Genomic DNA, 15,583 nt, shown 5'->3' on the forward strand with positions numbered 1-15,583 from the left:
TTTACCTGAAGGGTAAAAAAAGGGGCAGACTAGATGGGCCAAATGGTTCTTATCTGCCGTCAAATTCTATGTTTCTATGTGGACGCGTAACACGTCCCCTCGTTGCACTTGCCACGCTTCGGGCTGCCGTGGATAGTGGGGGTGTTTCAGGAACACATTCTCACCTGTCATATCATACATCTGAGCAATAGCTACTCAGACACAGGAGCGTCTCAGACAGATAGAGCACTTCCCCGCCAGTGCCAACATGATCCCCTCTCCGCCAAAGAGAGGGGATCAAGCTGGCGCCCGCGGTGTGAGAGAGGCACTGACTAGGCTTCCAAGGGACGTCAGGGACAGAGATGCAGTTTCCGGCAACAGTACGGTAGTTACTTGTGTAGTTTCACGGCGGCAGCCTACGCTGATCATGTAGCTTAGGCTGCAGCCGTGAAACTACACCAGTAAGGCAGCCGTTGGGCTACGCCGATTCTGACAGGGACGCTACGCTACTTCTGACTGACTACGCTGGCCTCGGGAACACTACACTGATTCTGACAGGGACGCTACGCTGACGGTGTAACTGCCGCCGTTAAACTACACAAGTACCTTTTAAACTCCTCCCATTACTCTGTGCCTCCACAATGCTGCCATGTATGTGCTGTCTGCTGACTACACGTGTGATGTGATGGGTTATGGTATATTAGACTTCTCCCATCACTCTGTGCCTCCACAATGCTGCCATGTATGTGCTGACTACACGTGTGATGGGTTATGGTATATTAGACTCCTCCCATCACTCTGTGCCTCCACAATGCTGCCATGTATGTGCTGTCTGCTGACTACACCTGTGATGTGATGACCTTCTGCAGTAACTTGCTGGGGTCCTGTCATTATTTATATTGTCTGATGTGGTCCCAGAGCAAAATTGTTTGAGGACCCCTGGTCTAGGTAAACCCTTCTAATGGGACAGCAGGTAAAGGATTGTGGATTCATATGACAGTAGGATGTTGGGGTACATGTGTGTATAATGATTAGAAGCATTGACGCATAAGTAGCACATACCTGGTGCAGAAAATTCAGGAGAGGTCCCAAAATCGGGCACAAGAGGATTTCGTACTTCTCAGGTGGACAGGAAAGGACAAAGGGCTTCACAAATGAACGTAAATTAACCAATTAAGGAGATAATAAAAACCAGTTGGAGGAGTCCAGCAAGACCTTTCACCCCTTCCTGCAATCAGAACACCCCCCTTCCTCGATTCACTGCACGATTCGTCAAGTGGTCCCTACCAATCACTATCCTCGACCTGAGGACTCTCCCATTTCCCAGCCCCCCCCCCCCCCAATAAAACGTATCTCACAGCTCCCCACTCAGACATTACATTCCCCCCATCATGATGTGATTCTTACAATGACCCAACACATCTTTGCAACCTTACCAACCCCCCCCCCCCCCCCCCAACACAGGCACGAACATTTGCTGAGGTTCCAAAAAAAAAAGATATGTAACAGGGGTTTGAGGCGGAAGTCAGGCACATTGTTAAGGTTGCAGAAGGTGGAGTTAACCAGGAGGGTCTCCAGGTCAGGAATGGAGTAGAAATCCATCAGTAACGAGGGTCCAAGGTTTCCCAGGATCTGATAGCTGAAACGAGGATATAAGTAGGTGTTATATGGCTAGTTACCTCTCGTACCTCCTCATACACAGTATCAGCCCATAGAATTACTCACCAGCTGTCCGATATGGAGCAGAAAAAGGCCTGCAATCTCTCCTGCGTGCTCTTATATACAGGGACATCATACGCATCAGCAAGAGGCGGAATTATCCCTGCAACATCAATTCAAGGTCAGTGGGACCAGCACATGCAGCAGTAGGAAAGGAGAGGATGCAACCGTCATTCATCCTAAAAATTGGAGACCAGTGTTGGCCTTAGATGGGTCCAACCTGATCTTCAGACTGAGCAACTGGATTGTTTTACAAACAGGTCACACATGTGAATGGCCCGAGTGAATGATTCCAGATATTTGATAGAAAGTTTAAAATCGGACAGCTAAAAAGTTCTCACACCAGTGCACAGTGCCATCTGCTGTCTGCACTAAGATGCACACTTAGGAAAAGGTGGAGCCTGCAGCCAGCAGAACGGGACATGACAACATAGACAATGTGGAAACCTTCTTCTAGGATTCCAGAATACAAAGCAGGTGATAGATTACATAAGCAGGGTAAGAGGGCGATGAAGTATCGGGTGTATACAGCTGGCGATGGGGAATATATTAGGGAAGCAGTGAAAGATTAGGGCTTTGTATAGGTGATTTTGGGGTATGTATCAGAGGAGCAGAAAGATTGGGTGTATATAGCTAGTATTAGGTTATGTACAGATGTGTCCACATAACTGGCCATGTAACGCATGGTCTCATGCGAATCTGCTAGCACCAGGCAATTTCACATCCTTTTGCGCAAAAAAAGCATTTTTGACACAATGCGATGCGATTACGATGCACTAGAAGACACTGCGGATTAAGTTTACATGCAATGCTTGCATATCTATGGGCCTAATTCAGATCTGATTGTAGTGCAGCTGGTTATTCACCCCCCCGTCCTCACATGCTCCACTCCTTACCCAGGATGGACTTCTTCTCTCCCTCAAGCATGTCCAAACATTTGACGTAGTAATCCCCCATCTTCTGCATGATGTCCGGCAAGTACAGATTGTTGTATGTCCTACATGGGGGGCAAACAGGACAGCGGCGTTCAGCTATAGGGACATGTGGCGGAGTAGGTAAAAGCTGAAGATGCTGGGATGGAGCTTACCATCCCCCCACTGCGTATGTGCGACACTTACCTGACCAGGGATAAGAGCGTGTCCAGAACCTTCAGCACCTGTTCGCTGCAAGGGTTGCGGAAGATGGGCGTCCCAGCAGGAGTATAACCCACAACAAACCCACCAGATTTGGCCTCGGCAGGGTCACTGGGGCAGCGCACTCGCCTCACCGCTGACTCGATGGCGTGCAAGCCGAAACTCAACTGTGTGATGTACAAGCGGCAGGATTAGCTGAGGGGGGGGGGGGGGGGGGGGGGGATGGAACATGCCGCAGCTCAGTCACTTCATTAGGAACAGGCAAAACTAACCTGAGCGCGCCTCATCTGACACAGCTCATCCTCTTCCTGGGTTCCTCTCAGCACTTCCCGTCCAAGGTACGTAATGAGTTCATCAGGGGAGGAGACCGCTCTGTGAATAAGGCACGACACAGATAAAATGACAAACAGTGAAAACACCCACACAGGGCGAGAACCTTTCTACAATGGAGCTACCTATATAAGCGCCAATTCAGGACTTTAGATAGGTCAGAGTTTAGAGTAAAGGTGCCCATACACTAGTAAGATTTATCTGCAGATCTGGCTGGTTGGAACAAAAACATGGTTATGGATGATGACAGTTTGTCAGTTTTCCAGCATTTCCAAGCAAATGGTCAACTGTCATTTGCTCTCATCCATAACCAGGTTTTTGTTCCAACCAGACAGATCTGCAGATAAATCTGCGTGTGTATGGCCACCTTTAATGCTCCCCCCAGACAGCACCTGGGTAACATGTCCTCTGCCAGATCGACAGAGATTTACCTGCCCGAACACAGCGGCTTATATTGGTGTCAGAAAGTGGGCGCTGAGAAGTTCTGGCAAAGAGCAATGTGTATAACACATGGGGCCAGATGTACGAAGCTTCAAAGAGTAGTCAAGTGGAGAGTGATAAACTACAAGCCAATCAGCTTCTTACTGACATGCTACAGGCTGGGTTTGAAAAATGATGGGTTCTGGTTGGCTGGAAGTTTATTGCTCTCGTGTTTTGGAGCTTATGGGCCCACAGTGAGAAATAACAAATCCTGCTAGACATCAGTATCAAGTCATTAGTAGAACACTATGTATTGTGTCTCTATCCGAGTCTTACCATGCATTATCTCCCTCTATACACAGTGGGATCCTGCCTCAACCCACATAATATACAGGCGGTCCTATCAGATATCACTCCTCTGCTTATTAGGTCTCTATAAGAGCCCTGCACAGCAGCCAGTCCCATCTGGTGATGTCTCCTATATACTGCAACATCTTGGCTCAGACTATAGAAATCACTACACGGTAATCGGTGTAATACAGACACCTAATGTCACAGAAAGTCAGGAACTACAGTATTATTCTACTCTAATGTCAAACACAGATGAGCGCACACTCAGACAACACGCCAAGTGTCGCACCCCAGCAGCGGATGGAGATAAAATGACGATGGGGTATTCTGCTCATTGAGCCTAGGAATTAAGTGTAAAGACTTTCAGGAAAGGCCTCCCCCAGCCCACTCACCTCTGCACCTCTTCCGAAAACAAGACCGACACCGCAGGCAGCAGAAGCTGCTCCAGGAAGACCCGCTGCTTCTCAAAGTCTTTGAAGTGGTTACTGAGTACCACTTGTGCTTCCATTACCGCACACTTCTCCATGGGGGCGACCTGCCGGCTGTGGAGTAACAGCATAGAGCGCGTGCACAGGAGGTCCAGGTGTGGCTGAGAGGAAGAGAGGAGACAACCAACAACCTGTGTTACAGGCAACCCCAGAATAATAATAATAATAATAATAATAATAATAATAATAATAATAATAATAATAAATATATATATATATATATATATATATATATATATATATATATATATATATATATATATATATATATATATATATATATAGAGAAAAAGGGGGATGTATGGCGCCACCTGTGTTTCTGGACTAATAAATAACCTAGTAGTATGGTTATGATAGGTAACCTTTATAAAAAAGGAGGGGGTTGTCAGCTGGTCCTTTAAGGAAAAACACCTTGGTAAGGGGTGTAAATAACAATTAGCAGCAAAATTGGATAAAGGATAGCGACTACCTGTACCTATATAAAAAACGTATCCAGTTGTAAAAAACAAAGGATTTTTATTCAAGTACACAGTACTAGTTAAAAGAGCAAACAATGGGTAAAAATAGAAAAAACACTTTTACGTAAAATATGCGAAATATTATAAAAAGGCCTACAACAGAATTCGCTATAAAAAAGGGGGGTGAAGGGGGAGAGAGATAAAGCTGTAATAAGTAAATAAAACAGGATCAAAAAGAAAAAACGTTTTCTTAAAAGCTGAAGTGGAGTGTCACTTATCTAAAAGGGAGGAGTCAGCAGGCTGTACCCAACGCGTTTCGTCGTAGAGACTTCATCTACGACGAAACGCGTTGGGTACAGCCTGCTGACTCCTCCCTTTTAGATAAGTGACACTCCACTTCAGCTTTTAAGAAAACGTTTTTTCTTTTTGATCCTGTTTTATTTACTTATTACAGCTTTATCTCTCTCCCCCTTCACCCCCCTTTTTTATAGCGAATTCTGTTGTAGGCCTTTTTATAATATTTCGCATATTTTACGTAAAAGTGTTTTTTCTATTTTTACCCATTGTTTGCTCTTTTAACTAGTACTGTGTACTTGAATAAAAATCCTTTGTTTTTTACAACTGGATACGTTTTTTATATAGGTACAGGTAGTCGCTATCCTTTATCCAATTTTGCTGCTAATATATATATATATATATATATATATATATATATATATATATATATATATATATATATATATATATATAGTCACATTTTCTATAAAGCCCATGTTTCTAAATATCAGGATGCAAATCCTAATATGGGAGATCTGACTGGGCGATCTTTTACATCACTACAAAGAAGCCACTTGCAGCTTCCCAATTGGGTTAAGACTTTGACTTGGCTGCTCCTCAGTCTTTATTCTTGATCAGCCATTTAGTTGTAGGTCCTGATTAAACATTCCAGGTGCCCTAAGCCAATACACATGTAGCTCCCCTTGTAATAGTGCTAAACACAGGTGTATGGGCGCTCAGGGACTCACCAGTCATACTGACCATGTGCAGGTAATGCTGCTATACACACGTGTATGGGCGCTCAGGGACTCGCCAGTCATACTGCCCATGTGCATGTAATGCTGCTATACACACGTGTATGGGCGCTCAGGGACTCGCCAGTCATACTGCCCATGTGCATCTAATGCTGCTATACACACATGTATGGGCGCTCAGGGACTCGCCAGTCATACTGCCCATGTGCATGTAATGCTGTTATACACAGGTGTATGGGCGCTCAGGGACTCGCCAGTTATACTGCCCATGTGCATGTAATGCTGCTATACACACGTGTATGGGCGCTCAGGGACTCGCCAGTTATACTGCCCATGTGCATGTAATGCTGCTATACACACGTGTATGGGTGCTCAGGGACTCGCCAGTCATACTGCCCATGTAATGCTGTTATACACACGTGTATGGGCGCTCAGGGACTCGCCAGTCATACTGCCCATGTGCATGTAATGCTGTTATACACACATGTATGGGCGCTCAGGGACTCACCAGTCATACTGCCCATGTACATGTAACACTGCTATACACACGTGTATGGGCACTCAGGGACTCGCCAGTCATACTGCCCATGTACATGTAACACTGCTATACACACGTGTATGGGCACTCAGGGACTCGCCAGTCATACTGCCCATGTACATGTAACTCTGCTATACACACGTGTATGGGCGCTCAGGGACTCACCAGTCATAATGCCCATGTACATGTAACACTGCTATACACACGTGTATGGGCGCTCAGGGACTCACCAGTCATACTGCCCATGTACATGTAACACTGCTATACACACGTGTATGGGCACTCAGGGACTCGCCAGTCATACCGCCCATGTGCATGTAATGCTGCTATACACACGTGTATGGGCGCTCCGGGACTCACCAGTCATACTGCCCATGTACATGTAACACTGCTATACACACGTGTATGGGCACTCCGGGACTCACCAGTCATACTGCCCATGTACATGTAACACTGCTATACACACGTGTATGGGCACTCAGGGACTCGCCAGTCATACTGCCCATGTACATGTAACACTGCTATACACACATGTATGGGCGCTCAGGGACTCACCAGTCATACTGCCCATGTACATGTAATGCTGCTATACACACACGTGTATGGGCGCTCAGGGACTCACCAGTAATACTGCCCATGTACATGTAACTCTGCTATACACACGTGTATGGGCGCTCAGGATGTAATGCTGTTATACACACACGTGTATGGGCGCTCAGGGACTCACCAGTCATACTGCCCATGTGCATGTAACGCTGCTATACACACGTGTATGGGCGCTCAGGGACTCACCAGTCATACTGCCCATGTACATGTAATGCTGCTATACACACGTGTATGGGCACTCCGGGACTCACCAGTCATACTGCCCATGTACATGTAACTCTGCTATACACACGTGTATGGGCGCTCAGGGACTCACCAGTCATACTGCCCATGTACATGTAATGCTGCTATACACACGTGTATGGGCGCTCAGGGACTCACCAGTCATACTGCCCATGTACATGTAATGCTGTTATACAGGTGTATGGGTGCTCAGGGACTCGCCAGTCATACTGCCCATGTACATGTAACTCTGCTATACACACGTGTATGGGCGCTCAGGATGTAATGCTGTTATACACACGTGTATGGGCGCTCAGGGACTCACCAGTCATACTGCCCATGTGCATGTAACGCTGCTATACACACGTGTATGGGCGCTCAGGGACTCACCAGTCATACTGCCCATGTACATGTAATGCTGCTATACACACGTGTATGGGCACTCCGGGACTCACCAGTCATACTGCCCATGTACATGTAACTCTGCTATACACACGTGTATGGGCGCTCAGGGACTCACCAGTCATACTGCCCATGTACATGTAATGCTGCTATACACACGTGTATGGGCGCTCAGGGACTCACCAGTCATACTGCCCATGTACATGTAATGCTGTTATACAGGTGTATGGGTGCTCAGGGACTCGCCAGTCATACTGCCCATGTACATGTAACTCTGCTATACACACGTGTATGGGCGCTCAGGGACTCACCAGTCATACTGCCCATGTACATGTAATGCTGCTATACACACGTGTATGGGCGCTCAGGGACTCACCAGTCATACTGCCCATGTACATGTAATGCTGCTATACACACGTGTATGGGCGCTCAGGGACTCACCAGTCATACTGCCCATGTACATGTAATGCTGTTATACAGGTGTATGGGCACTCAGGGACTCGCCAGTCATACTGCCCATGTACATGTAACACTGCTATACACACGTGTATGGGCACTCAGGGACTCACCAGTCATACTGCCCATGTACATGTAACACGGCTATACACACGTGTATGGGCGCTCAGGGACTCACCAGTCATACTGCCCATGTACATGTAACACTGCTATACACACGTGTATGGGCGCTCAGGGACTCGCCAGTTATACTGCCCATGTGCATGTAATGCTGCTATACACACGTGTATGGGTGCTCAGGGACTCGCCAGTCATACTGCCCATGTAATGCTGTTATACACACGTGTATGGGCGCTCAGGGACTCGCCAGTCATACTGCCCATGTGCATGTAATGCTGTTATACACACATGTATGGGCACTCAGGGACTCACCAGTCATACTGCCCATGTACATGTAACACTGCTATACACACGTGTATGGGCACTCAGGGACTCGCCAGTCATACTGCCCATGTACATGTAACACTGCTATACACACGTGTATGGGCACTCAGGGACTCGCCAGTCATACTGCCCATGTACATGTAACTCTGCTATACACACGTGTATGGGCGCTCAGGGACTCACCAGTCATAATGCCCATGTACATGTAACACTGCTATACACACGTGTATGGGCGCTCAGGGACTCACCAGTCATACTGCCCATGTACATGTAACACTGCTATACACACGTGTATGGGCACTCAGGGACTCGCCAGTCATACCGCCCATGTGCATGTAATGCTGCTATACACACGTGTATGGGCGCTCCGGGACTCACCAGTCATACTGCCCATGTACATGTAACACTGCTATACACACGTGTATGGGCACTCCGGGACTCACCAGTCATACTGCCCATGTACATGTAACACTGCTATACACACGTGTATGGGCACTCAGGGACTCGCCAGTCATACTGCCCATGTACATGTAACACTGCTATACACACATGTATGGGCGCTCAGGGACTCACCAGTCATACTGCCCATGTACATGTAATGCTGCTATACACACACGTGTATGGGCGCTCAGGGACTCACCAGTAATACTGCCCATGTACATGTAACTCTGCTATACACACGTGTATGGGCGCTCAGGATGTAATGCTGTTATACACACGTGTATGGGCGCTCAGGGACTCACCAGTCATACTGCCCATGTGCATGTAACGCTGCTATACACACGTGTATGGGCGCTCAGGGACTCACCAGTCATACTGCCCATGTACATGTAATGCTGCTATACACACGTGTATGGGCACTCCGGGACTCACCAGTCATACTGCCCATGTACATGTAACTCTGCTATACACACGTGTATGGGCGCTCAGGGACTCACCAGTCATACTGCCCATGTACATGTAATGCTGCTATACACACGTGTATGGGCGCTCAGGGACTCACCAGTCATACTGCCCATGTACATGTAATGCTGTTATACAGGTGTATGGGTGCTCAGGGACTCGCCAGTCATACTGCCCATGTACATGTAACTCTGCTATACACACGTGTATGGGCGCTCAGGATGTAATGCTGTTATACACACGTGTATGGGCGCTCAGGGACTCACCAGTCATACTGCCCATGTGCATGTAACGCTGCTATACACACGTGTATGGGCGCTCAGGGACTCACCAGTCATACTGCCCATGTACATGTAATGCTGCTATACACACGTGTATGGGCACTCCGGGACTCACCAGTCATACTGCCCATGTACATGTAACTCTGCTATACACACGTGTATGGGCGCTCAGGGACTCACCAGTCATACTGCCCATGTACATGTAATGCTGCTATACACACGTGTATGGGCGCTCAGGGACTCACCAGTCATACTGCCCATGTACATGTAATGCTGTTATACAGGTGTATGGGTGCTCAGGGACTCGCCAGTCATACTGCCCATGTACATGTAACTCTGCTATACACACGTGTATGGGCGCTCAGGGACTCACCAGTCATACTGCCCATGTACATGTAATGCTGCTATACACACGTGTATGGGCGCTCAGGGACTCACCAGTCATACTGCCCATGTACATGTAATGCTGCTATACACACGTGTATGGGCGCTCAGGGACTCACCAGTCATACTGCCCATGTACATGTAATGCTGTTATACAGGTGTATGGGCACTCAGGGACTCGCCAGTCATACTGCCCATGTACATGTAACACTGCTATACACACGTGTATGGGCACTCAGGGACTCACCAGTCATACTGCCCATGTACATGTAACACGGCTATACACACGTGTATGGGCGCTCAGGGACTCACCAGTCATACTGCCCATGTACATGTAACACTGCTATACACACGTGTATGGGCACTCAGGGACTCGCCAGTCATACTGCCCATGTACATGCAACACTGCTATACACACGTGTATGGGCGCTCAGGGACTCACCAGTCATACTGCCCATGTACATGTAACACTGCTATACACACGTGTATGGGCGCTCAGAGACTCACCAGTCATACTGCCCATGTACATGTAACACTGCTATACACACGTGTATGGGCGCTCAGGGACTCACCAGTCATACTGCCCATGTATATGTAACACTGCTATACACACGTGTATGGGCGCTCAGGGACTCACCAGTCATACTGCCCATGTACATGTAACACTGCTATACACACACATGTATGGGCGCTCAGAGACTCACCAGTCATACTGCTATACACACGTGTATGGGCGCTCAGGGACTCACCAGTCATACTGCCCATGTACATGTAACACTGCTATACACACACGTGTATGGGCGCTCAGGGACTCACCAGTCATACTGCCCATGTACATGTAACACTGCTATACACACACACGTGTATGGGCGCTCAGGGACTCACCAGTCATACTGCCCATGTACATGTAACACTGCTATACACACACATGTATGGGCGCTCAGAGACTCACCAGTCATACTGCTATACACACGTGTATGGGCACTCAGGGACTCGCCAGTCATACTGCCCATGTACATGTAACTCTGCTATACACACACGTGTATGGGCGCTCAGGGACTCACCAGTCATACTGCCCATGTACATGTAACACTGCTATACACATGTGTGTGGGCACTCAGGGACATGCCAGTCATACTGCCCATGTGCATGTAATGCTGCAAAACACATGTGTATGGGCACTCAGGGACACGCCAGTCATACTGCCCATGTGCATGTAACGAAGGTTAAAAACCTGGCATGTAGTATCTATTGCTTGTGGCATGTGAAGGAGACTTTGGCTTTAGGCTGCCCGGCTGGCGCTGTAGCACAATGTACATAAAGTAATTGGCACAGTCATCCGGCAGTGGGATGCAGTTACAATCCCGACCGCCGAAATCCCGACACTTTCTCCCTCTATGGGTGTCCACGACGGGATTCCTACCACCGGGATTTAGTACCACTCCCCCGGCAGTCACCTTAGGAACTTTACCCCCCACAGTACATCGGGACGGGTGATAACCAAGAAGAATGGCATCATTTAGGCATTCATTTTATTCCTCAGCTGCGTCCTGCAAGGTTCTCCCCCCCCACCCCCCGCCCAAGTTCTTCTGCACCAGGCTGCAGCCTAATCAACCTATTGCAAGTAACTGTTCCTCTGCACAAGACAGGAGCACCCCCTGCCTTAGGGGACAGCTTTGGAACATCCCAATGTCCCCATGTTATTTAGTAAATCCCATACACACTAAGCAATGATGACCGCGGCCAATAGAGTTAAGATTATTGGCCGCGGGTAGCCCATATGGTGAGTACACACTGAACTAGAGTCTCCATCTACTCACCATAACCAGCTCGGCAGAGTTTCGGCAAATCTTGATAAGGGAGAAGTAGGCATGTCGGCGAAGAGTCTTCACCGCGCGCGAACGGGGACCCTGGAAACACCAGCAATGACCATGTAAAATGTGCAAAGAAAAAATTCCACCCAAAGATATAATGAAGGATAGAGAGAGAGAGAATTCCCACCCAGAGTGACAGGAGGACCGGAGCGCTGCACAGTCGTCACTAATCACCAGGGAGAACCCACCATAATGGCTGATACACTGTCAGGACTGTTACCTTATTATCCAAATCCAAGGTGGCGGCTGAAAAGAGCTGCAAATAAAAAGGAGGGAGAACAATCAGATTTAAAAGGAAGCTCTGACCATAGTGTCCTATTAGGAGACATCATTTCCCCTAGCCGCTATTTCAAGTACCTGAATCACAAAGGCAAACACGCTGGGCACTTGGGAAATATTCTCACAGAGGAAAGCAGGTTTGTATTACATGCTCCTTATACTACAGTTACCTTAATAGAACCTACCACAATGTAACAAGGAACAGAACCGGCCTGATGGCAGAATACAAGCAACTAATATTTAGGTACCCAGAGGGCAAAGAAGGAATTGGAACGTTCACAAGAGACAGGGGGGTAAAATAGACTTGCAGGCATCTGCACATTTCTGGAGAGTTGATCCCATGTTTTAAAGGCTTAGTATTTTATTTATTTATTAACAGTTTCTTGTATAGTGCAGCTTATTCCGTTGTGCTTTGCAATAGGAGGCAGTGATACAACAAACTGGGTATCTACAGACAAAGGTACGAGGGCCCTGCTCGCAAGCTTACAATCTATAGGGAAATAGGCATTATTTCCACCAGAATGCAAAGGTTCCTGGTGTGCTGTATGATACGGTGACCCAGCAGTTTGGCCAGGGGTCAGGTGGATGGAAAATGTGAAAAAGAAAGAGTGGATATGTGTGGTCTGTACAGTGGGGATGTGATTGGATAGGACAGTGGCTATGTGTGGCCTGTACAGTGGAGATGTGATTGGATAGGACAGAGGATATGTGTGGCCTGTACAGTGGGGATGTGATTGGATAGGATTTGTGTTGCCTGTACAGTCGGGATGTGATTGGATAGGACAGAGGATATGTGTGGACTATACAGTGGGGATGTGATTGGATAGGACAGAGGATATGTGTGGCCTGTACAGTGGGGATGTGATTGGAAAGGACAGAGGATATGTGTGGCCTGTACAGTGGGGATGCGATTGGATAGGAGAGGATATGTGTGGTCTGTACAGTGGGGATGTGATTGGATAGGACAGAGGATATGTGTGGCCTGTACAGTGGGGATGTGATTGGATAGGAGAGGATATGTGTGGCCTGTACAGTGGGGATGTGATTGGATAGGAGAGGATATGTGTGGTCTGTACAGTGCGGATGTGATTGGATAGGACAGAGGATATGTGTGGCCTGTACAGTGGGGATGTGATTGGATAGGAGAGGATTAGTGTGGCCTGTACAGTGGGGATGTGATTGGATAGGACAGAGGATATGTGTGGACTGTACAGTGGGGATGTGATTGGATAGGACAGAGGATATGTGTGGCCTGTACAGTGGGGATGTGATTGGATAGGAACGTTATATGAAGGTTACGTGGTTGGTTCTGGAATTTGATAAGCTTGCCTGCAGAGGTGAGTTTTCAGGGAACGCTTATAGGTTTGGAGACTGGCGGAGAGTCTTATTGTGCTTGGGAGGGCATTCCACAGAGTGGGTGCATCCTGAAGAAAGTCCTGCAATAAGGAATGGGAGCGAGTAATGAGTGTGGATGAGAGTCTTAGAACTTGTGAGGAGCGTAGAGGTCGGGTTGGATATTGTGAGATAAGAGAAGATATGTATGTTGGTGTAGTTTGGTTTATGGCTTTGTGTGTAAGTGAAAGGATTTTGTATTGAATACGGTAGAATACAGGTAACCAATGAAGTGACTAATAGAGTAGCTTTGCAGACGATGAACGTCTGGCTAGGAAGATTAGCAGCTGCATTCATGATGGACTGTAGTGGTGAGAGTCTGTATTGGGGACTATTACAATAATCACTGCGTGAGATGATGAGAGCATGGAATATGTTTTTTAGGTACACGTGACATGATTTCGAGACAGATTTCATGAGGGGAACAAAGGAAAGTTCAGAGTCAAGAATGACTGATTGTCATATTCTCAACAGCGCAAACCAGGTTAGGGGGTTGAATCAACATTGTGGAACACCCACACCAGATATCACCTCTAGAGAGAGATCAGGGATGCTCTCCCCCTCCAAAATACAGATACTTAGGGGAGGGGGTAGGTTCATTACAGGGTCCATTGTCCAGCAGTGAGCTGGTAAATACACAAGGGTGGGGGCATAAATCTGCAAGGTGTAACTGTCTCCCGGTACTTCTTGGGGGATCAGCAAGAAGGCTGGAAGTGACCGTGTTTCTGTGCCATCCCCCACAACAGATTCCTAAGTACTTGGTGTAAGTGTTAGGTTCTGACATATTATTCCCTTTTTATTTTTCCCTTTTTATTTTTATGAGATTTCTACGTACTGTATTTCCTGTCTGTTTGTAATTGTTTTGTAATGATACCTTGGAATATTTTGTTCTAGTGTATTTTCTGTGTCCTGTGAGGCCAAACACTTTGTGAGTTTTGCAACTGGTAAGCCTGGATACAGGTAAGTGCAAGAGATAATCGGATATCCATATGGTTATTAATTATTTTCCTTTTGTCGGTGGCAGTTAGTTTATGAATTTTAGCATCCCAGGTGCTGGAGCATCCATAAGTCTCTGGTGGCGATTCTCAGATTAAGATATCTGGAGAATCGGCCATCCAGACCGTGACTATTAGTAAATAGATCCCTTAATACCCCAATCCCCCTAGATGTCCTGCCTAGAGAATAGAGAACTAAATGAAAATCAGTGTTTGGTGCGACCACCCTTTTGCCTTTAAAACAAACATATGCAGGTTTAAACGCATTCAATAACTGAAACAGAAACAGCTGTGCAGAAGGCTTAATACTGGGTAAGGAGTACAGACACACCCAGAAAGCATCAGGTTTCCACCCCAAATGCCAGCTTCCTGTCAGTCAAGCTCTGGCCCCACATGGTAAATGACCTGTGACCTAGGGCCTAATTTAGCATGGTCGCAAATCGCTAATCTATAATTTGCGACCATGCTGAATTAGGTCACAGGTCATTCACCATGGAAAGAATGATCGCAGCAACAAGACACAAGGTAGTCCTACTGCATCAGCAAGGTCTCTCCCTGGCAAAAAAAATTCAAAGCAGACTGGGGTTTCAAGATGCGCTGCTTAAGCTCTTTTAAAAATGTAGTGGTGTATGGCCAGCATAAGATAGTTAGCTGTCAGCCCACATTATTCTCTAGGCCAGGGGTGGGGAACCTCCGGCCCGCGGGGCGGATACGGCCCCCGCACCCAGTTTGTCCGGCCCGCCCGCCTGCCTATATTACAGCCGCCCGCCCGCCAATACTACAGAAGTATCATCCGCCCGCCGGCTGCCTACATTTCATACCAGCCGCCGGGGATGGCTGCTGCTGCTGCCGCCGAGGAGATGTGCAGAAGACGCGCCCGCCAATCACTGCCGGCGCA

At 47.5% G+C, this 15,583-nt stretch overlaps 1 protein-coding gene across 1 annotated transcript in view; it reads right to left on the reverse strand.

The window, feature by feature from the left end:
* Nucleotides 1-15,583, reverse strand: part of XPO5 (exportin 5) — a 41,041-nt gene that overhangs the window by 10,596 nt on the left and 14,862 nt on the right. The window contains exons 16-24 of the mRNA XM_083175368.1: nt 12,240-12,275; nt 11,966-12,055; nt 4,325-4,521; nt 3,104-3,203; nt 2,817-2,998; nt 2,595-2,695; nt 1,705-1,801; nt 1,482-1,618; nt 1,042-1,139 (exon numbers count right to left, since the gene is read on the reverse strand). Of these exons, the coding sequence (XP_083031494.1) occupies nt 1,042-1,139; nt 1,482-1,618; nt 1,705-1,801; nt 2,595-2,695; nt 2,817-2,998; nt 3,104-3,203; nt 4,325-4,521; nt 11,966-12,055; nt 12,240-12,275 (1,038 nt within the window). The remainder of the gene's footprint in view (nt 1-1,041; nt 1,140-1,481; nt 1,619-1,704; nt 1,802-2,594; nt 2,696-2,816; nt 2,999-3,103; nt 3,204-4,324; nt 4,522-11,965; nt 12,056-12,239; nt 12,276-15,583) is intronic.

Source organism: Crinia signifera, chromosome 3 (assembly GCF_055691185.1).
Source record: "Crinia signifera chromosome 3, ASM5569118v1, whole genome shotgun sequence".
NCBI lineage: Eukaryota > Metazoa > Chordata > Amphibia > Anura > Myobatrachidae > Crinia > Crinia signifera.